This window comes from Corvus cornix, chromosome 6 (assembly GCF_000738735.6).
Source record: "Corvus cornix cornix isolate S_Up_H32 chromosome 6, ASM73873v5, whole genome shotgun sequence".
Classification (NCBI taxonomy): Eukaryota; Metazoa; Chordata; class Aves; order Passeriformes; family Corvidae; genus Corvus; species Corvus cornix.
In genome coordinates this window covers 11860299-11884718 of record NC_046336.1, presented here as the reverse complement: position 1 = coordinate 11884718, position 24420 = coordinate 11860299, and the positions used below count along the sequence as shown (strand labels likewise).

Genomic DNA, 24420 nt, shown 5'->3' with positions numbered 1-24420 from the left:
TAGGCTGTTTTCTTTTTGCTCTTGGCTAATGAATAATGGTGTGCTTTTCTGTCCTTTCACAATTTATAGATCCTTGCAGTACTTCAGTGTCAGGTGATGGCCCTTGTAGAGAATTTCGAGTTTCCTGATGGTAGAATTTTTTTCCAGTCTTTTTTATGTGCTTTTCATGGACTATTTAGAATAAATGAGTGGACTGCTAGAGTTCTGACAGACACTGGAGACGCATAATATTAGTATTGGAGGCTGATTTCAACATTGACATTTGGCAGTCAGACACAAAAAAACCCTAAAAACAAAAGAGGGACAGTTTGAAACTGCTCTTGATTTGATCAGGTTACTTGCCCTGAAAAAAATGTGGGCTCTTATTGTAATTATAATCAGTTTGCTTTAGAAAGTAGTTACATTATTATATCATGTTGCTGTATTGTCTGTTCTAGTACTCTATTGTGTCAAATCTCAGTTCTGTGCACATAGTAAACATAGCTCTAAGGTAAATCAGTGTGTTAATGACTTTCATCAGCTTTAAACTACTTTCTAAATTCCCAGTAGTAAATGTTCAGATGATGTGAAAACAGACCTTTCAAATGCCTGATGTGATGCTCTTTCTTGCCACAGATAAACATCATTAATGAAATCTGGTTTTTCTTAAGGTTCAGAGAAGAAATTTTGTGCAAGCTGATAACCATAATCATGGTGAACAGCATTACCCAATTGCATTATCTTCTGAAAATTATAACTACATGAAGTGTTCCTATTTACTTCTATTGGCAGTCTTGGCCAGTACCAGCTCATCCCTGGCTGGTGATAGTGGACTTTTGACAATAGTGTTTCTTCACGTCAAATAATCCAATGGTGTTGCTTCATTTAAGTTAAGCTTTTGTATCTGTATTTGAAACCATCTTATCTATAATGTACCTATATGACTTACAGGGCAGCTTGGTTTTGCCTTAATGTCATCTACAACAGGTAGAAACAAATAGAATTTTTAAGTAGTGATTTAATAAGACTGGACCAATTATAATTTAATGATTATGTGTTCTTAACTCCTTTTAATGTTAAAATATGAACTGACTGCTGGTAGCTGCTTAGAAGTACTTTTTTGTGTACCACTAACATCATAACTTATTTTCTAATTCTAGAAAATGTATTAATTAGTCTGACCTATAAACAAAATAAGGGCAGAGCAAGGAGAATTTATACTTTCTAGTTTCTTTCATCTTACAGCACATTGTTCTAAATTCCTACATTTGGATATTACAACTTGAAGTTATCCAGATGATAATAATGTATCATTCTGCTTCCTAGGGTGGATATCTTTTACATCTGTAACCTCGGACTCACAGGAACAGATTTTGACCGGTTACTTAATATCTAAGCTTGAAACACAGATAGGCTTTGTTTTCTCTACTCTCTATCTTTTTGCTTATGTGGTGTCATTAGTTCCATTAATTCTTTAGAAGAATTTGGTAGAGCTGTTGAAACTTTGCAGACATTCCTACACGAATGATATAGTTCCCCGTGGAAGGATGTTGCTTGAGTTTGTCTGAAGACCTATATGTTTGGTACTAGCTGGAAGATAAATTCATATTTGAAAGTTTCCAGTCAAACATGGTGTTTCACAAACAAGTTTCATGTGTGACTCTGCCATGAGCCCAGACCTGGAAATAAATAGCAGGTGAAAATGTCCTAAGTTGAAGTTCAATACAGAAGAATGAATCAGTGGTGCAGAACTCTTGGCAATTTTGATTAAAATTGTTTGCTATACCAAATATGTTTTCTTCTAATTTATTTTCATTCATAATTGACTATATAAGTTGACCCCTCATTAAACTGGAGCGGTAAAATAGTGCAGTTACCCTCAGGAGATCTGAATTAATGAGATTCTCTTAAGTGCTATGTTGCTTTGTTTAGCCATTGAGGCATTAGTAGATAGAGGAGACAGGAGAGTTGGTTTACTCTCAAGAGACTAATGTATAAGGTACCAATAGTAAATTTTAAATACTTAGTCTAAGTAAAATGGAGCTAAAACTTTACCTAAAGCTTGCTATGAACAGTAATCTCTAAGAGTAGCCTGGGTATTCTAGGGCTGCTGTGAATGATGAGAAGAGATGCATGACAGTTCATAGAAAGCTTGGTGACTTGCCCTACAATGTTATCGTTATTTTCACACTGTTGCAGTTTTAGCCTGATTAGAAGATACCAGATAAGGAAAAGGCAGTATCACTGTTTTAAACTCTGGGAAATCTGTCAAGGGGAAGCTTTACAGAACTCTTTACACCTATTGTCACTCCAGTAAGTTTTCTGGGGAAATGGTAATGCCAGAAAGTCATCTGTAAATTGTAGATTGAGATAACTTTCTTGACTTGAATGGCTACTTGTTACTTACCTTTCCTTTTTGTTTGTAGCAGGGAAATATTTGAAAGGCACATAGCACATGTGTGTCTCACTTTTTGGACATATTTGCATCGCTTGGCTTAAAATCAGCATCACAATACTTAACTTATGAGTAATATATTGTCTCTCTGTTGCATTTGGAATTAAAACTGCAGGCAAGTTTGTGGAGGATAATTATAGAATGCTTATGATCAGTCTTTGGTAAGGCAGTCATCTTTTCCAAGGTGTGAGCATAGTTATGTAAACTGTTTAAAACGCTAAGTAAATAATTATTTGATTTTATTCATGTTTATTAAGTTCCCTTTTGGTTTTTTTTTCATGTCATCTGATCTATCATATTTCTTAGCTAACTGTGTAACTGTTTGGACTGGTTTCTTTTCTGGAGAGTAAAACTTCAGATTTCAGGGGTAAGCTAAGTGTGACTTTCATGTCAAATAGATTGCAGAATGAAGCTTCTTTAAGCTGTTCTAACTTGGTGAAATAATTCTTCTATCCTCACATGCAGTCCATTTAATTAAATAATTCTGGTATGGGTTTTTTGGGGTTTTTGTTGGTTTTTTGGGAGGTTGTTAACGGTTTTGTAGACAATATGGTTAAACCTTTAATCGTTGGCAGGGTCCTCCAGAACTACAATCCTCCAAGTAGTAAAGGACAATGCGCCAGTGTTGCAGAGCAGTAGTTGAAAAGTTTCTTTTGGTGACCACTCAAATTCCAGTTTTGACCAATTTTGTCGCTGTTTAAATTGAATGCACTTATGAATTCCATGTTTCGTGGGCTGTGACCCACGTTTTGAGAATCTCCTAAGATTGTAAACATCATTCTCCTTCAATGACAGTTGCGTCTGTGTTCAAGAGGAGTCTGTAATTAAACTCTCTGATTTGAGATTTGAAATACATTCCTTGAGACCCTGGTGGCTGATGTGTCATATATAAACACTTTTTCAGCCTTTGCTTCTTTGTGTTCCCTCAATAACCTTTAACTATATTCAGATTAAACACAGAGTTGACAGATTCATAGTGTCTCACTTCTTTTGCCTATTGTCTTATGTTACAGTAGCTGCCAAATTACTCAAATACAATGCTTGTGCTATCTTTTCTTTTGATACTGTTTGGATTGTTCCAGTTTTCCATGTTTAGTGATGGAAAAGCCATGAAATTTGCAGTTAGAAAACAAAGCAGACTGAATTAATTGCACAGAAAGCAGATTGAATTAATAGCATAGACTAAAGAAAGAGTGATGTTTTATAATTTTTCTCCAAAAACATATAAAATACAGCCTCTAATTAATTTTTAATGATTTTATAACATAATTACAGTATGGAATGCTTGAAAGAAATTTAAAGTCTCAGATGTATCCAAATATGTCATGTGGAAACACAGTTTCTCCACTCACAAATGGGAAGGAAATTTTTTTAGAGAGAAAGAAGACCCAGTACTTGTGGAATATGTTTGAAGGATGTCAGGCAATAAAAATTGTCTAAGTAATATTCAATAAAAGCTAGTAGGCTACCTCAAACCACTTCGTAATGGTATTCATACTTCAACAAAAAATGAAGGCTTTACTGTAAATGTTAATTTTCCACTGGCATTTCAGATTTTCTGTTGAATAAACTCTATGTTCATGATACAAACCAACTGAAGTATATGCAGCAGAAGATTTACCTAAAGCAAAAAAAAAAAAAAGCAATAAAAGGGTAATGTAAGATTCTTTTAATATTTAATTCACCTGCTTAAACTACCATATTTGGTTTTAGGAGGATATAGTGTTTCTTGATGGAGTTCTCAATGTATGTAAAAGCAAGTTACAATATTAAAGTTATAGATTTGTCATTGTTTTGGGGTTTTTTTTACTGTTTTGGATTAAGACTGGATTTTTCAGTATTTTGTAGGATTTCATGTGTATATATAGAGAGGTTAATGTAAGACAGCTAAGCATGAATGGTGATTTGGAAGCTAAAAGTATTTTCCCTCTACCTTGCCATGTTTATATTTTTTAGCGATTTTCTAATTAGGTAATTACCTATAGCCTAGAGCAAGAAATTGTTCAAACCTAGACTCATACTTGAATCAAGTTCCACCCAAAGTGTAGCTTTAAGAATATTCTGACTACCTGAGGCATGCTATTCTATGATACGATTTTTAAATTTCACTTAATTTTCTGTGGAGAAAAACATGAAGAAGTGAAAAAGTAAGATCGTTCTACAATAGTAAAATCAATTTATTGGTTAGTGTTTAAAATTTGCTTAATCTCTCCTTACTGTGGAGGACTGACTGTTACCTTCAAGTGCCCATCTTGAAAATTAGTCTGTTGTTTCAGAAAATTTGAAAACAAAGGATGCCATTGTGAATAAAGAAACTTTATTATTTTCAGGAAGAATTTTTCTGAAGTTGCATTTTTGCAATTATTAAAAATGGGTGGGTGAACAGAAAGTGAAGTATTTTTGGGGGGAACCATTACCCCAGAACTGAAATTGTGCATAGATGACAATTGGTTTGCTTGGTATGGATGCAATGGTGAATCCCCATCCTAAGGCAGAATTGGGTTTTAATCCATCTAACTTGGTAATGAGTTGGGGGAAGACTATCCCTTTGCTTCTTCATATCTCTTTGAATGGCATTTTAGATCTGAGACTTCCTTGTTTAAGGAGGACTTTAAGGAACTGGGTTTTGTCTCTAGAAATGTTTAGTCAGGGCTATGATTCAGAAAGTATTCTTAGGAAAGTTACTGTAACTTTGTTAATGATACTGTAATAACTTGGCAACACTTTTTGCACAGGATTTTATTCTTTCTTTATCTTGTAGGTAATGGTTCTCTTGAAACAGATTTATGCTGTAAAAACAAAGCTTTTCTCTAACACATCTAGATTTTGCATTACAGAAGAAAAGTTTTCACTGTATTTCTAAATAGTGAAAAGGAAAAGAATGAATACTTTTGTAATCAAAAGGCAGCAAAACCTTAATGGAGAAATGTTAATTGAGTGCTTCAGCAAAAATTAGAATGTTGCAGTAAACCCTCATCTCCTTCACAGCCATTGTCTCAATTTATTCAATTCATATGCTGCCTTTTTTATTTTGTAAAGTTCAGTCATGTTCCTGCCCCACCTTCAACTTTTCCTGTTTGAATTGAAGAGGTCCAACCTTTTTAGTCTGCTTTTTATAAGACAACTGCTTGACCCTTTAATAATTTTGATTTTCCTTCTCATTCTCTTGCTTGCTTAACTTCTGTGGATGTCACAAGTCTTTCAGTTCACCGTCCAGGCAAACAGTCCTGGTTTTTATTGCTGGATAGTCAAGGGTCAGAAGCACAGGTCTGTGCAGCTATAGCACACCATAAGCTGTGATCATTGTGGGAAAATATGGTCAGAAGAGTTTGAACAGGAATTATCCCCAAAACAAACTCAAACCATCCCAGTAATGTGGAGAAATGGATACTCTCAGAGTTAAGCCAAGCTTTTTTACTCTTTCACCCTTTCCAACTAGTTTTTGCTATTAATGGAGATGTACTAACCAAGTTTATAGGTAACCTGTCTGCTATTTTTCATCTCTGAGCTGGGAAGTGTGAAAGCTTAAAAATCACCATTTAAACAATACTGTCAAGTGTTTCCTGTTGACAGGGATAGCTGAGGTACCTGAAAATGTATCCTTTGCTCTTGGCTGCATCAAGAATTTCAAACTGTCTCTTGGTAGCAAACATAGGTGTTCTGGCCAGCTTAGGAACCCAGTAATTTGGTTATTGATTTTGCATGTTACATTTGAATAAAAACAAACAAAAAACCCACATACTGCCCCTAGCACTTAGAAGTGAAATATAAAAGTGAGCTCGTGTACAGATTTGTTTCCTCTACTATTTGTGGTGCCTTTTTCAGTGTTTATTGGTGGTGTTGTAAATTTGTGGCTTTTAGTGGCCTGACATAGGACCTCACTTTTGAGCCAGTGCAATATGAAGAAGATTCTTTTGAGTCCCTGAAAAGCAGTAAAACTGTGTGGATCTGTGATATTTACTAAGTGAAACAGTCAACAACACACTGCTGTCCAAAGTCGTGCATTTTAGTAAGTACAGAAGTGACATTCAAATGATGAGTGTCAGGGTCTTACCTACTGTTTTCCACAACAGTTTCCGATGATGCAGGTCAATGCAGGCAGGGTTCTGACAGTGTATTCACCTTCCCACATCTTCCTTGTGACAGGCCTGGTGCTTGCCAGCCCCATGTTGATCTGGTTCAACGAACTAAGCCACGCAAAAGCTGATTGTCCATGTAATCTTCTTGGCTGCCCAGACTAGCTCACGAGAGGGCCAGACAAGTGACACTGCTAATGTAAGGGAAAATGGCCAGGACAGCGTCAGCATTGGCTTCAATAGCTGTAAAAGAGTGGCATAGCAATATTCTGAAGTTGTTACGGTGTGTCAGATGAATGCTTTTTGTCAGGACAAAAGAAAAAACAGACTTGCTCCTGTTGTAGGAACCATTTGCTCTTAGCAACTACTAATAAAAAGGTACTTGTGGTAAATGCTGTTGGTGTTTTTATCAGCCAGTGGTTCTGTCCCTTAGCACCACTGATATCCATGCTAGGTGAATTTTGTTATGTAGGCATATCTTTAACTGCAAATTAACGATAAGCCTATGATCCCAGTTTTAGTTCAGGTGGTGATTCTCTTTTCTACTTTAGGTGTGCTCAATAATTGCTAGAAAAGATTGAAAATCTTGTAATACTTCTTATTTGGCACTAAATCTACCTTGTATGAGGAAAGTACAGAAACCGAATTGAATTTCAGAGTGAGTAGGGTGTTTTGAAGCAAAAAGTGGCTTTGATAATTTTCCAAAAGGAATGGAATTCTTCATTCCCTCTCTCTGTACAAATACACAACAAAACATAGTCCTCTGCTTCAAAAAGCTTTCATCCTAATAATAAATTAAAAAAATAAACATGAGAGAGAGGGAGAAGAAGAATAAAGAGACGAAGTAGTTTTCCCTCAGCAGATTTCCTCCTAAGAGCCGTGCAACGTCACATCTTGGGGACATGGGCGAAATAAAGCTTCTACAACTCCATTGAAAGTAGCATTGCCATCCTGTTGGGAGGCAAGAGCAGTGCTTCCTCCTGAACATCTTGTGTGTCTAACTGCTTAGTGTTACCATGACTCTCAACAGTTCTGTCAGAGGAAGAACAATGTTCCAACATTACATGAAAACCTTGTATTGCTAAGAGTTTGTTAGTTGCAAGTGTCTGGGTATAGCACTTGGTTTTCTTTTGTGTATTTTTTGCATTGAGCTTTGCAAAGAAATTTTGCAAGGAAATTTGAGCTTTGAAGAATTTTGTCTTTATTTGTTTATCTGGATTTTTTAAAAAATAATTTTATCAAGTAATGCAATTATTCCCATGGCTGTTTGTGTTTATCAGTAGCATTCTAGGTAAATTCTGAACAAATTACACTAATCAGTAAAATGTCAAACAGCAAGTGCATAGAACATGAGAATTTGAAAAATATCATCATCAGCAGCATGCTTCTAAATTAAAATTCCCTTTGAAATCTGCTGTTAAGTAATAGGATTTGCATTTATATAGTTTCTCAGAGTAGTCGGTTTTCATAATTGGTTAGTTGTTTAAATTCAACAATTAAAAAAACACCAACAAACCGAACAGTTAATCTGAAAGGCAGCATCAGAAGCAGCATATTCCACTACTGTGCTGAATATGAATGAAGTTCATTTACAGAACCCAGGATGCTATTTTTGTGGTACTTGAATAGCCAGTTGTCAAGGAATACCAAATGTTTATTGAGATGGCTCTTTCTCATCTCTTGAGATCTCATTTTTGCAGCACAAAGGTAGCCAGCTCATCTAAACTGTGTGAGGCACCTTTTGAAATTTCATTTTGTGCTTGTGAGGTGCTGTGTAACTTTAGGGTCAGGATTAACAACAAAGGAGAAACTACTTGCAAGTCATAGGCTGTACCAGCATTAAATAGCATATACCAGCAGAGGGAATTTTATAATTAATAAAGTTTATCTTGGTAGGACTGACTTGAAAATAAGTTGTTTACATTGCAGAGCACTGAATGACACCAGCTTAACTCTATTGATTTTTTTGTTGTTGTTGCTGTCTTTGCAGTTGGTTTCTGTTAGATTGCCTTAGAGATGTGTATGTAAGGCACCAATGACTCCCCTCTAGAATTCTAAAATTTATTTAAAAAAAAATATATCAATACCATAAATAGAATATGAATTAGTTTCTGTAACAATTTTACTTAAAAGTGAGGGATGATGATGTACAGCTTTTTTAGTTAAAACTTTCTAAATCTACTCTACTTCTTGCTTTTACTCCTTCAGAAATAGAGGAAGTTTCATTTTAACAGACTAGAGTATGCATGAAGCAACAGAATATATGCTTTGATAGTTTTGCAAGAGCTGTTGCCAGTTTCAGTGTGGTATTGATGTAGTCTCATTTCCTTTCCCTCTGCTACAACTGTATCTCTTTATAAAACACTGAGTCTTAAACTGCATATATAGTTTATATTTTTATCTTAAAATATATGAAGTATACTGCATTTGTTGTTCATTTTAGGAGGACAAAGAATGAAAAGGGGTGATGACACTTCATCTCTTAATTTAATCTTTCCCCTCTGGCTATTTAGCTGTGCTTATTGGGAGATTTGAATATGGCTCACATTGCAGTATCAAATTATACAGAACCTTTTCTCAAATTGCCCATATATTTGAGCTAGTAAGATGTTTACACTTTAAATGATAGTTAAGTTACATCTGCTATAGGCCGTCATCTTCTGCAATAAATATATAAAATAAATTGTCTTGGTGCAGGTCTTTTAATGCCTTCCTTCTACTATATGAAATGTAGAGTTTTTAATAATATTCTTTACTTTTTGGACAGCAAGTTTTTTTAACTTAATGACTATTCCACATTGCATTTCTATGGTTATGTAGTTTCCCTAGTAACATGTCAGAAGGCCTTTGTTGAAGGGTTCTTAAAAAGTCCAAAGAAATTGTCATTTTTCTTTCTTTATTATTTTGTTGACTTGTTCATACCCAGTTGGGAAGGACAGAATTTTCCATGCTCAAGTCAGATGTACTGCTTTTTTTCTTGTTTTGTTATAATGAATGGCTGTACTGGGTCAGCAAATAGCTGTAGCCATCTTGCATCTGATCTGGCTGAAAAGCTTTGGGCAAAGCAGATCTCAGTTTTGTTTTGTAACTTAACTCCAAGGAGCTGTGGGTTGACCAAGCCACTCTATTTAAAAAAAAAAAAAAAAAAAGCAAGGAAAAGAACAAAGGAGTGTACTAGACTGGTACTCGTACATCTGTGGATGTACACTACTCTGCAAAGTGCGAGTAAACAAAATGACTTTGTGCTACGTGCAGCCAAAAGACTCGGTGGTGTCTCTGTCTGCAGAAGGCTCCAGAGTGAGCTTTAACAGCTCCAAATGTCTCCCTGGGAAAGGGGGTTAGCAGGAGTAACGCTGGCTCTGGGCTCCAGTGAGCTAAAGCTTGTTACAGATGTTAAATGATTAGAAGCAAGATTCTAACAGAATCCTCAGGTGAAGGAATCGGAGGTTTCTTAAATCCTATGTTCAGACAAATAATAAAATTATGAAAAGCAAATCATAAAATTCTCCACCTGTCAGTGGGATAATTTTCTGATAAAACAACAGTCTGTACACAGCTTCAACTCTGACTTGTTGTTTAGCTGTTCAGTAGAATTAAGACAAAGTTAGTAATTATGGTTTGATTAAAAATTATTTCTTGATAACATTGTTTCTTGGAAGCAATGTTAATTAGGTTATTTGGAATAAAGGTGTGTTTATTACTAGAATAGACTGATTTTTAAGCTGTAGTCACTAAAATAAATTAGTAAGCATTAAGCTTTTTTTTTTTTCTAATAGCACAAAACCAAATAAATAATTGCAGGATGTTTGTAATCCAAGATGAAGATCCACTGTGTTACTGTCTTTCCTGGGAAGTTTTAAATTAGTTTGGAGCTGACATTGTCTGTTGCTGGATAAAACTGAGAACCTCTGCCAGCAACTGTTAGTGTCCTCTGCAGGGGAAAGATACTGGCAAAGCAGCTTAACCCTGCAGGGATAAATCTCAATTTGTCACACCTCCCCCTTCTCAAGTTTAGGAGTTGATTGTAATGCAGTATTGTGTGTTTTAATGCTGCTTTAGCAAGCAGGTTGTACAGTTATTATAACTGAATTTAGGGGGAAAATACCACTCCTTTGCACTTAGACCTCTGACACCACCTAATGCTTTAGTTCCAAATGTTTTCCCAATATCATCAGCTGGTTTTCCCTGTTGCTTTTATGGAAGCCATCACGCAGCAAGAGAAGGGAAAATGTGTTATTATAGAACAGCATAGCTGTTTTCTTCTTGCCAGTATTTAGCAATTTTTTTCTTATTTTTCATCCTGTGTTTTAAATGTATTTGCTTAAATAAGAATTATGCCGAAATCTGAGATCCTCTTCTCTGTTAAGTTTACTCTAAAGAATTGTTTCAGTTATTCTGCACATACTTGCCAGTTCAGCCCATGTACTTTTCAAAGATGAATATAAGTATTGTAATTTCAGTGGCACAAAGCATGTGCAATCAGGATGGGAATTGTGCTTAGCTAGTACACAAAATAACACAGAATTAATGAGAATACTTAGCAGGAAACATCAGGTTAAACATGAAAATTATATTTCATACCACTCCCAAAAATAACTTGTGGAATCCTCAGAAACCAACTGTGGAGGAAGCAGAAGAACCACAGTAAGTACGAAGTACAAGGATAATGTTGAAAGAGTGAAGTTGTCATGGAAACAGCTCCCAAACGAGCATAGCCACAAAGGCAGCACCAGACCACAGGATCATAAAGATGCTTCAGCAGTTGGGGTTGAACCCTGGCCTCCACTTTCCTAGGAATAGCGTTTGCTTGTAGGAAATAGAGGCACTTTTATCTGTATTTCTATTTCAGTGTTGGTTTTTTTTTTCCCCCTAGCATTAAACAGGGAAACTGAATTTAATTAACTTCTTTCTAAGTAGAAAAAATTGCATAGTAGGGTAGCTGTGATACTTGGTGCGTGCTGGGAAAATGTTTGGCTGGTCAGCTGTAGTTCAAGGGTGTATCATCTTCTTTGGGAGATACTGTCCTTTCATTATCTTTTGAATAGATCTTCTGTAACAGTAATTTCAACAAGTTTCAGAAGGTATAACTGAAATTAGCTGGTTTTTAATTCCTTGGGTCAACCATATCTATAATTAAATGAAAAATTGAAATAATCTCCTTTAAAAAAAAATTTATTACTACGACTATTTCAAACATCGTGCAGTGAAGACTGTTGCAAACTAACAACTTCTTTGAAATGACTGGCTCATTTTAACTTTCCAGAAATCTGTGGAGGTTGCTGTCTTCATTGGCTGAACTTGTGATTTCTTGTTAAAATTGTGGTTTAATATTGCAAGAGTAGCTATTTGCTCTTGAATTCAAACTGATATTTTTAATTACATTTTTTAACATTTAGTGTTAGAATTAATGCTTCCTTTTATCTGACTACAGTAGATTTCTTTTCTAAAATTTGCTAATAAAAAACATCTTTCCGTGTTTTTGAAAATAAATTTGAACACTTGATACTGGTCAATCACACAGGACTTTTTTACTTTCAAAATACCCAGGACAATGTTAAATATACAAAACAAAGTCCACTGTAGCTGTTCCACTAGGCCAGACTACTTTTTATAGTTTTGTTTGATAAAGCTGCTAAAATTTAAAATGAGAGCGATTTTTTTTCCTTTATTCATATGTTTTAAGAAAGACTGAAATCTCTACTTTGCCGTAGCTCAGAGAAACATCTGCCTTTGTGTTGTACAAGGCCAGCTTTTCAGTACTGATTACCCAGGTACCATCAGAAAACTTACATGGAACTAGAGCTGACAATCCCAAGTTTACACAAAAGTGGAGCTTTTTATGTGGGAAAAACGTTTTTCACTGAATAGGGATGTGTGTATTTTTCCCCTTTTGACAACTTGGATGATCCATGATTATAACGATACAGTTTTGTTGAGAAGAATGAGTCAGAAAGGAAATGCTTCTTAATTGATTTGTTTTGCTGCCTGCAAAACATGCAGTGGGGTTATGTAACATCTTACAAGAGATCAGGCATCAGGAGGAAAGGTGACGAATTATTTTCTCTCTCATATCTCAGCTTGGTTTGTGGCTGGCTGAACAAGAAGCGAAGGATGTACTTAACTTTTTTCCAGTTGTAAATATTGTTTAATTTTTAAAGCTGCATTGCAGAGGAGATGCACAGTTGGGAAGGAAGCGTTTGCTGGCAATAGGAAACTGAAACAGCTCCTCACAATCAGGCTGAAACTTCATATTGGTCATCAGAAGATGAAAGGCTATGTGTTATCTCTGAGCTGTAATCCTATTACTCTGGAACGGTGGCTCTGCTCTCCCTGCTGTCCAGGGCTGGGAATATGCAACTTCTTGGCCTAGTGCCCAGATAGTAAACCTGCCTTTTAATATTCTGCTGTCAGTCTCTTCACAAAGCTTCTGCCTCTAGAACTTACATTTAGTTATATGATACTGTGCAAAAATCCAGCATTGTTAGGGAGGAGCTGCTAATTTCACATACTTGCAGGTCCTGGTTTTGTGTGGAATGGTTGCTCTTCTTTCTTGAGATGTTTTCAGATTTGTACAACACTTTTGTGCATTAGATGTACGTTGCCAGCCTTGTGTAAGGGATGTTTCAGGCAAATTAATTTACAAGTTGTAGTTTTTAAGATGATTTATTCTATACAGGCCTGCAATCCATCTTTATTAAAGTACTTCAACTTAGAATAACTGTGCTTTTCTGTGTGTTGACAGCTGATGAGACTGTGCCATCCACTGCAAAAACCATGCTGAAAAATACAGCTTGTTATTTCCTTGTGCATTCTCTTTCCTTAAGTTAAAATGTTTGCTGTAGTAACTTTCAATACATAATCCAAATAGGAGTTTTACTGAAAGGATTGCAATATTTGTGTGTTGTTGCATGTAATAGTTAATAATATCCATGTCATCTTGCATTAGTCAGATCTTGACAGAAGGAGTTATTCCAATTCGGTTTTCAGCTATTATGTATGTATCTTTTAAAAAGATCAAATTTTGTTAATGAATCCTTCTACCCCTTTCTTCCTTGTCTCCACATAACCATTGAATATGCCAGTTTGGATTTCTTCGCTTAGGACTGAGGTTTAAGTCACTTAATCATAGAAGCAGAATCAAATGTATTTAAGCAGAGCATTTAGAATAAATTGAATTGGTACTTGAGAGCTAAAATATAGGAAGAAAATGCTGGGCTACAGCTACTCAGAAGTTCTGCCCTTTCAAAATACGTCCTGTAACATAAATGGCAGGGTGACTTTAAATGTTGGTGTACCCAAATGCAGAATTTCCATCTGCAAATCAAGACTGTCTACACAATCATTTTTGCTCTGGCTCTGACCTTTGGAGAACGTTATGTGGAAGAAGAAAGACTTCAGCCAAAGTTTAGAAAAAACAAACATGCCCACACAAAGTTGCAAGTGCTTTTTGTTCCTCCTAATCCAAAGAGGTTTTTTTTCTCAGTACAGTACAGTGATTCATAAATCTTATGCATTAAGAGTAAAATCCTTTCCTACACAGTTCAAAAGAGCACGTTTCTTACAGTAAGTCAAATAGATGGGTATTTTTTATAGAGTGCATTGTGGGGTGGAGATGACTAATGCCTTAGTCAAAAATAACTTTAAAAGATACAATTTTTTTCAGGTGTAACTTGATGTATACTTAAAATGTTTCATCAGTCCTCAGAAATACCATGGGGAAATATGCTAATTCTAAATATTTTTTTCTTTTAAGAGCTGGGAAAAAAGTCTGGATCTAGACCTACAAAATTTTACTATTTTAAGTCAGAACAAAGGCAAACATTTGTTTTGTTTATAATTGCTAAGATGCTCATAAAGATAACCACACTGTCTCTATAATAATTCATGGTTTGTAACAAGGTGTTTTAATAGAGCTGCCAAAAGGAGAAAATCATAGAAACTTACTCAAAGCAGATTTCTAGTTAACTTCAAGCAAAAGGATCTGGGAAAAAATCAAAATACAAAGTGTTCTATCAGTAGAAAAAGACAATGTATGCTGTAAATGCAGCAAACTCCCGAGTGTGTAATCATTCACACTAACTTAGCAATGCCTTTCTTGCTCAAAGGTAAAACTGAATCTGAAAGCAGTAACATCTGTTACCTGATGTAGATGGTTTTATTTAAACAAAAGATTATTGCCTTTATATAGTTTGGAAGCAAACTCGTGTAAAAATTAATTTCAGCTTTATTTTCTTAAGTATCCTTTAGGGTGCAGTGAAGAGTGTGTGGCCATGCATGTTTCAAAAAAGTACATTTACAGTTAAAATTGGAGTTCTTTAGAAAGATGCTTTAAAAACCATTTTTTTCTGAACATGTAAAGCTACCAAGTCTAGTTCTGTTGTGGTTAGACATCTGTTTCACTTTTTGTGATAAATTTACAGTGCAGCTCTAGAATAGGAAGGTTGGTCTTTCATTCTTGCTACAAAGCATGAAACCAAAACAAAAGTTGTTTGCGTTACTAAGCAGACCTTTTCCTTTTTATTATTAGAATGTGTGTTGGAAAGCTTCTCAGTAGTTGGTTTTCAAATGATGTTATACAGATTTCTTATCTTTGTTGTTAAACATGGGAGGGCAAATATTGAGGTTGGGAAGATTTGGTTGGTTTTTGTTTTGGAAAGAATATTGAGATAAAAAGAAATGTAATGGAAAACCTTTACCCTCAACATGAGATGAATCAGCTGGAACTATGCTTTAGAAGTGTGGTTTGCTGTTACTGCTGTTTTACTGAATGTTAATATAAATGTTTATCTTTAAATATTTTATTATCTTTTGCCACATTGAGAGAATTATTTATAGCTGGGCAAGTAATAATATTTAGACCTTCAAAATTATTCTTAAGAGTTCTTACTTGCTGTCTGATACCAGCTTTTGTCTGATATTGGTATGAAGTCATTAGGTGACAAAGCTCAGGTTTTGGGATTTTTGCTGTGTCCTGTCCTTGGATCATCCCAAATAGGTTTGGGGCCATGCACAATCCACATCAGCAGAGAGACAGGATGAACCACCTTGTGATGCTTCACATCAAAAGTTGGAATTGCCCCTGCAGGTCCTTGTCTTTTGCTGCTTTTGAGAGAGCCTCTGTCCCTCCTTGCCATTTATTTCATTTGAATGTCAAAAACTCAGTGGAATAAATGTAGGACTTCGCTTCGTGGTCTTCACATACAATGGTTGAAGTAGACTTCAGTCCTGCACTTCCTTTATTCAGAGGTAGCCACTGGGAATGTCACTACTTGACAAAATAGTGTTTTTATGATGGCTTGAGAAAAATACACCTCCTTGTTTAAAGCTTGCTGCAGCTTGAAATTGAGCATTCCTTCAAACATAACTTACAAGAGAATTATTAGAAAGTGTATATAATTTTTTGTGATTAGGTTTCAGCAGTATTCTGTTAAAAAGTAGTATTTCCTTGTTTCTGAAATGTTTTATTATTTAAATAAGTCACTTGAATTGTCTGTAATTTCTTATGTTTGAAAAAAGCCGAAGAATATTTAAATGCATAGCAGAAATGCCTTTTCTTTTCCTTGGGTACCCCTACCCCCAGTCTTGTTTTCCCTTTGCTTGTTTTACTTGTTCTGTAGTTGTCCCTATCACTGCAGCAGCACCAGGTCCCCCCTGGTCTGCGGGTGAGAAGTAATAGAGGCTGGCAGCATTTCCAGTGCCCCACCTTCCAGGAGTCCCATCTGTGGGAGTCCTCCCAGGCTGCTGAAGCAAAGGGAGCAAAATGCCCAGACAAACGGATGATGGCTTGGCAGCTCTTCAAGCCGGGAGCTTGCATACAGCCCCTGGCTGAAGAGGAGCAACCTGCTGGTTCCTGGGGGAGGATCTGGTTCTCTGTGCGGCTTTGGGAACAGCGGTGCTGCCACAATGTGGGGAGAGTCAGAAGGGCAGAAACAGAGGGTAGAGGCTCCTTCGTACTCCTTGCCACGTGTTAATGGATGGTGTTTGAGGAGCAGCACAAAACTTCATCTTAGTAAGGCAGCAATTATCCTGAGCTATTGACTGCATGATAATGGTTTAAAGAATGTGATGAGAATTAAGTATTTTTACATTCTTGTCTTTCATTGTTTCTTGACATTGAGAAAAGTTATTAAACCCTTTTTCTACTAGATTTTATCTTCTCTTTAATATGCAGGTGTTCTCTTTTTGTAGAGGATGAAACTAGAGGCAGGAAAATTGTACAGAAGTGTGGAGAGGGTTGGTTTATTTGTGGGGGTTTTTTTGCCGGTGCCAGTTGTCTGGTGAAGTTCATGTATATGTTTCCGGTGACTTTTCTTTTACAGGCTCAGAACAAAGAAACAAAAGTTCTGGCTGCTGCAAAGGTGATAGATACTAAATCAGAAGAAGAACTTGAAGATTATATGGTGGAGATTGATATTTTAGCATCCTGTGATCATCCTAATATTGTCAAGCTCCTAGATGCTTTCTACTATGAAAACAATCTGTGGGTAGGTATTTTTCATTTTCTAAATGCTTTTGCTTATTTCAAAAGGTTACTGAAATTACACTTTTTTCTTTATCAAAATATCATTTGTCAGTCAGATTTCTTCTGGGTTGTCACTGTTGGGATAGCTACTCAGTTTCAAAACTAATTTGTAAATTGTGAGTATGACTTAGGAAATTGTCACTGCAGAATTGTGTTACACTGAGTCATTTGGTCAGGGGTTTGAATCTAAAATGTGGAAATTAGCAGTTCATTTTGGTGTATTGAGAGAGTTCTCAGCTGGTGCTTATTTGTAACACCAGGACTCAGATTTTAATTACATTAGCACGATTTAGAGTGAGGTTCAGAACCACACCTGGAAAAATAAATAATATGCTGAAAAGGTCAGCCTGTGAAGTATGTAACTTTAGATACCAGTGAGTTTATTGGCACTCCCAGGAAGGACAGTTTACCAGGACTTGAACCATAATTAATTTACTTAAACCCTGGGTATTTGTACCTTGATGTGCAGTGAGCCTATGTGGGACTGCACATCCCTGCTGTGCTACATCCTGTGTGTCTGCTTGGATAGCTTTAGCTGTGACAATACAGTTTGTACTTTTAGGTCATCCAGTGCAATATTTATAGGTGCTTTTGGAATGGTACAAAGAATACATGGTTGGGGGTTTTTTTAAGAGTTTATATTTCAAAAAGATACCTAAAACAAGTAAAAGAAAATTTCCTTGGGAGCCTTACAAATAAACTTTATCCTTTGAGCAAATGGTGGAAGTGTAATACTATGTTTCCTGATGCACATTTATTTTGCTAAGCTCAAAACTTGGTGATCTCAGTGCAGAGTAAAATATTATATAAAACAGTGGAATACTGAAAAAATTTCTATGCATGAAGGTCAGCATGAAAGCAAGTATGCATAGAAGCACAATATGAAACTGAGTGGGTAGGCTTCTCTGGCAGAATAAAGATAGAAGTAAATACTTTGAAAATAAAATTGTAGCTACATAGTTACAGTGAAATGCAGGGGCTTGAAAGCCACGAGGATTATGATGTGGTAAATAAACAGAATTTCATGCAGGGGAAAAACAGAATGATGGTTGGACATTAAATACAGTTTTGCTTTCCAAGTTTAGAAACATGATTTCTCGAGCAAAGAGACCTCTGTCAGACCAAACTACAAATTTTAGAGAAATAAATTCTTTATGTACAATTTCCCACATTTGACTATTTGGCACACAGAAGCATGTAAATGGAATAATGTTTATAGGATTTACAAAGAGTTGCATTATATAATACATTTGTTGGTACCATTGTTGTGGGGAAAATAATATTATTGTGCAATAATAATTTGAAGTATATGTGACATAAGTGGCGTATATATAAGTGTTGTGGTACAAGGTATACTTTGAGATCTCCTCTTTTATGGGCAATTATACTCTGATTTTTAAATTACTCTACAGGAAAAAAAAAACAAAAGATACTATTTCCAGGAACATTGACTGTTGAGATTCTGACAAGAAATACTTCTTAGCTGTCAGACAGAAGATTATAATTTAATGTTTAAAGTGCAAATTAATAAAAAACACATGAGGAAGAGTGGGGTATCAGTCTTGGATGACATTTCCTCTTTCTTGCTCTCCTCATTTCCTTTGTCTCCCCTCTTTCTCCTTTATGTATATTCTTTCTGTCCTTCATATCAGCATAATTTGTGCTCAAAAATAATTGCAATATATTTTTGTTTCAAATGGAAACTCAGAACTGGAGATGGACTTGTTCTAATATTATTACATTCTAGGATAAAGGCCTTGATGTATTGTAGGTATGAATGAAAATGCAGGAAAATTGATGTAAACATCTGAATTTAGTAATTTTCTGTAGCTTTCAAGAGTGTTTTTCCGTATTTTCATCTCATCTGAAACAATATAGGAGATAGCATCAGCTACTGGAAAATCATTTAGCTCTTGGACTTTTCAGTCAGAGGTTATAGTATAGAAGTAGAGCTTAATAACCGAGAAATGAGTTTGCAAGGATTATGTAAATCACATTACAAGGAGTAGGTTTAAGCTGACTGTGTCATTATGTTTTATAAGTTTTATTATGCTATTTTATACTTGGATTAAAACTTTTGTCTGAGGGTCTCGAGGCATTTTCAAATAATTTGCTCGAGCAGCACAGCCCTACTTCTAGCTGGGTAACAGTACCAATATTTTGCAGGTTAGAAAAATAATTTGTTGAGGCCAAATAGTCTGAAACTCTGATCTCCCAATAATGCTCCCTTAATCAATGATACCATTCAGTGGAACTATTTAATTTCTAATTTCTGTTTTTGTTTTTTTTGTTTATATACAGATCCTGATTGAATTTTGTGCAGGAGGAGCAGTAGATGCAGTGATGTTGGGTAAGTAAGACTTGTTTCATATGTGTATTGTATTGATATGCAAATATTTATGTAATTGGTGTGCTATATGTTTTGAATGTTGGGGTTTAAAAATTAGTATTTACACCTGTATCTTTCATTTTGAAAGTGTCTATTTACTTTTCCAAGCATATTTCGGTCTTGATTCTTTAAGTGAAAGTCAAGAGTTGTTATCTGCTTATGGAGCTCTCTGCTGTCATAACATAATCTGTATGAGCCCTTTTCAGGATCTCATTCTTCTCCTTCCACTGCCACCTTCCAAATTACATTGTGATAATTCTTTATATTGCATCTACATTAAAGTTAGGGATTTTTCTCTGCTTATTCCTCAAATTAGGTGAATGCTAATACCAGTAAGTAAAAGACCTGGTCTTTAGCATCTCTATGTACCACACAAAAGAACCAGTCTCTAAACTATGTAGCTTTTTCACAGTTCTGATATGTACGTATACATAATTCATAATGAGAAGGGAGTTGGGTTCAAGGAATGAGATCTTTATTGGAAGGAGGAAATATTCTAAGAGAGAATTTTCTTCTGACATGTGATGCTTAGAATCTGTCAGATTAATTAGTTTTCCCATATATTACTATAGCATTTGCTATGAACACATAACGTAAAATGCAAAAATGTTGTGATTATTTCTGTCTCTCTCTTGTAGAGCTTGAAAGACCATTAACAGAGCCACAGATCAAAGTGGTGTGCAGGCAGACACTGGAAGCACTGAACTACTTGCATGAGAATAAGATCATCCACAGAGATCTAAAAGCTGGCAATATTCTTTTCACATTAGATGGAGACATTAAACTAGGTAAGCATGTTGCAAATAAAACTCTGTCCTGGACCTTGGTATGGTGTTTTAATAGTATTTTCCTTCGGCTGTAGTTTGTCAGAGTTCAATATTTACCTACTGAAATACCAATCAACAATGAGACGTTTTTCAGAAGCAAATGGTTTGATACTATCAAGGGAAAAAAAAAAAAAGCTTGAGCAAATATCCTGACCATATTTGTCACATCTTCCATACTTCAAAATCAGCACAGGAAGTCATCATAGGTCTTACTGTTTCTTAGTATAAAGTTCCTGATTATACTTACCTTTACTGTGATAACATCAGAACTTGCCTTTGAAGTTGTTTGTTTGGAAAAGGAACATTCTTCATGATCACCAAAAAGCAGTACCTTGTACTATTGTCTCTTCCTTTATTGAGAGAAAAGTAATAATCTTAATTACCCATCTTAGTTTTCCCATGCCTTTTTCAATTGTTGCACTGAAATTAAGACCGAACAGTCTGGAACAAAATTAATACAAGCTTACTATTATTGATTTCTGATTTTTTTTTAATCTCAATTTAAGCAATCATCCACATGTTTACTCAGCTGACCATTCCTCCATGCAGAACTGACAAAGGGCTGGTGGTGGTGAATAGCATCCCTTCATTCAGCCAGGAAAGGGCAGGAATTATCTGGATCCACTTTGTTTCAGGGGAAAATGTGTATAAGCTGTCAGCCTTTACAGTGGCTCCACCCATGGCATGCTTCCATGACATCCCCTCCCGTGCTCTCAAAGCCTTCCCTCTGAGTGGTGTGTGATCAATTGTATTTCTTTGGATGCACAGAGGGCAAAGGTAAGGAGAATCAGAATATTGCCACAGGGAACTGGGGCTCTAAATTTGCAGCCTTGATACAGACATTCCTTTTAAATGGAAGCAAGACTGTCAAAATTCAGAAATATATCTCCTGCCTAACTCGAATTGATCACAGTCTCAGCAAGGTACAGTGCACCTTCTCTATTAAGAAACGGAGAATATTTAGGAACCTGCTTTGCTGTATTGATCAGTTCAGTGTGTTTGTGCTTTTCCCCGGATCCCTTCATACAGGATTATTGCTTGTACACACAGTCCTTGCATCTGGCTTTCTTTTAGTCTGCAGAGTACATGTAACTTTACTGGTGTAGTTTTTCTTGGAAGCCTGAGCATTTAGTGATGCACTCGGGGTCGCAGCCTGATTTTTAAATGTAATAGAACCACTGTCTTAGTTTCCTGGCACTGCTATCAAAGAAAACTCAGATGATAGCAGGAGTCTCATGGTCATAGAGAGTAATTTGTTTCAGTTCATTTCCTCACATGACCTCGCTTCTCCTCATACAGACTTGGAACTATTTTAAGGTTTTGTCAAGCTTAACTGGTACACAGCACCTTGCAGGCTGTCAAGATACTACTTAACAGTTCAGACCACAGAGAGATTTCTTCCACACGTGCATTTGGTGATGCATTCAGGTCTGCTAATTAAGTTTTCTAAAAAAAGACCTGATTTAGTTTTGAAAAATGTACAGCATCCTTTGAAGTAGCATTTTACTCCTTTTAAACTACTTGTATTTGGATTCTGTTATACAAAGAAATGGGTAATTCCTTGTTTTACAGATATGTGAATGGCAGGTAAATTTCTTTAATTGCATTTTATTTTTATATGGATATGAGTTTTATTATTTAAATACCTGTAGTCCCTCAAAATTTCAGAGTTTTTGCATTTGAACCAATAGATTTTAGTCCTGATTTTTTTTTTCCCAGAGCAAAATTAGACTTCTCAAGTATTGAGCTCATCAAGTAATTTTGTACAGATTAAAGATGGCAACATATGGCTATTTGTCCCTTTGCTCTAATCTCTAGATCTTCATTAAGAAAATTGTCTGTTATAAGCATATAACACTTACTTGAATGTCATCTTTTTTTTAAGTGAGAGATGTAATGCTTTATAGACAAGTAATTGCAAAGAGATGAAGTTGTTTTTTGGGTAGATATTACATGAAACGTGCATATGCAAGCTTTCAGATATTTATTATAAAGTGAAAAATCATGTGGAAAGAAACATGTAAGATGAAGGAAAGGTGTAACTTCATGAAAATCTGAGTCCTAAAATTAAAAATTGAATGAGTTTTTGAATTAATCAGATAGTCGATGTCATCTTTGATGAATACAGACTTCATCGGCTAAAGAAATTTTAATTAAAATAATTTAATGCACTTTTTCCTACAGTAAATACATATTTTGCTTTTGTCCCACACAGCTCAACAGTAGCATTTTAGTTTGGGGTTTTTTTAGAAATGTAGAATTAAGTTTTATTCAAGATCTTTTATTATAAATGCTATAAAACCTTGGCACTTGGCTATCAGAACACAAATGTTATCTCACTTTGAAGTTTTAATACTGCAGAATGTTTGCTCTGGAACATACACCATTTTAAAAGAACTGTAAAGTAAAAAAAAATATAGTATGTTTTCCACCACCCTGTTAATAGTATTTTACTGTTTGCTTTAAGCGGATTTTGGAGTATCAGCTAAAAACACCAGAACAATACAAAGAAGAGACTCTTTTATTGGTACACCATATTGGTAAGTGCACTCTTTTGCTGACTTTTGAGTATGAACTAGTATCTTAATGTTACTTTTAATTTGATATTACAAGCTTGGAAATACTGTGTAAATATACTGATGGTAGAATGAGCTTCTGGAAATGCTTCAGTGATTGTGTTTAGACCTGTTCTCAGAACAGATCAAAAAGCATTTTCTAATCTGGAACTTTGTTGCTCTCTTTGCAGGATGGCTCCAGAAGTAGTAATGTGTGAGACCTCTAAAGACAGACCTTACGATTACAAGGCTGATATCTGGTCTCTTGGCATTACTTTAATAGAAATGGCTCAAATAGAGCCACCTCATCATGAATTAAATCCCATGCGAGTGCTGCTGAAAATCGCAAAATCTGATCCGCCGACATTGGCACAGCCTTCAAAATGGTTTGTATTTTATTGACAGCTTTCCCTCCCCAACTTGAGTACAAGGCATGCAAAGTTGTGTGTTTGCTAAACTGATGAGCAGAGCCCTGTCGACCTTTGTGGTGTAGCTTTTTGCATTAAGGCAGGTACATACATACCCTATATATGTTGTACACAATTGGAACTCTGGGTTTTTTGTCACAGTTCTATGTAGAAGTTTTTATACAGAAGAATTTTACAGGTTTTGCCTTAAAATGTGTGTGGAATAGCTTTTTTACAAAAAAAAGTCTGTAGTAACGGACTTGAAAGCTATCTAAAAAAGATGGCTGAAAAGAAAATAAAGCATTTTTATACCAAGAAAATATTTTTAAAAGCCATTATCTATTTGGTCAATTTAATATCTTCACATGATTCAGTTAGTGATGTAGCAGATGAGCTGTATTAATAGTCCAGAGCAAAAAGTAAATTCTTCTGTTAATGGACAAACCTTTTAAAGATTGTGTTTGTGCTGTATTGGTCTTGGTGTTCCTGTACTCTCTTTGTGTTTTTCTGAATCAGTAGCAGGACTTGGAGTTGTAGTGTAGGTTCATATGAAATTAAAGAATATTTCAGTTTATATGCTAGTCTGATGTTAAAACAGAAGAACAACCTCTGCCTGTTTGCTTGTTGTGTGTAGGTCATCAGATTTTAAAGATTTTCTGAAGAAATGTTTGGAAAAGAATGTAGATGCAAGGTGGAGTGCAACTCAACTTCTACAGGTAGGAAGAGTTAATTGTTCAGAACTGTTGTTTAAAGGCAAGTGTATTTTGTATTTTTTAAAAGCAGAGCGGTATTATAGTAATTACTTAAATATTTTCAAATTAGGTGTTTGCACACAATCTGTTTTTAAAATTGATCCTTATTTGGTAAAATTTGATTAAATGATACCAAGTGTAGATCAGGTTATTAGTTTAACATATTTTGCTGTAATATAACTAATTACTTTGCATAAGTAATTATACTTTGATACTTACAAGGGATGAAGGAGTTGTTTACGTCTGTAGCCAGTTGCTGACAGGTGTTTTAAAAGCTTTAGTGCTCAGCCCTCCTCTGTAATGCTGTCACTGCAGAACAGCTGAACAGGAATAGATGTGACCAGGTACATTTGATTGTGTTTAACGTCAGCAACCATTTGCTTTATCCACAATCTGTCCTGGCACATGCTGAATACATTTAAGCACTAGGGCCAAGCAGAGAAAGAAGATTCAGGCAA

General features: G+C 35.5%; 1 protein-coding gene across 4 annotated transcripts in view; it reads left to right on the top strand.

The window, feature by feature from the left end:
• SLK (STE20 like kinase) overlaps window positions 1–24420 on the top strand; it is a 48632-nt gene that overhangs the window by 3580 nt on the left and 20632 nt on the right. For all 4 annotated transcript variants that reach the window (XM_039554153.1, XM_039554154.1, XM_039554152.1 and 1 more), the window contains exons 2-7: window positions 16830–16994; window positions 19334–19382; window positions 20060–20209; window positions 22716–22788; window positions 22995–23189; window positions 23845–23926. In XM_039554153.1, the coding sequence (XP_039410087.1) occupies window positions 16830–16994; window positions 19334–19382; window positions 20060–20209; window positions 22716–22788; window positions 22995–23189; window positions 23845–23926 (714 nt within the window). The remainder of the gene's footprint in view (window positions 1–16829; window positions 16995–19333; window positions 19383–20059; window positions 20210–22715; window positions 22789–22994; window positions 23190–23844; window positions 23927–24420) is intronic.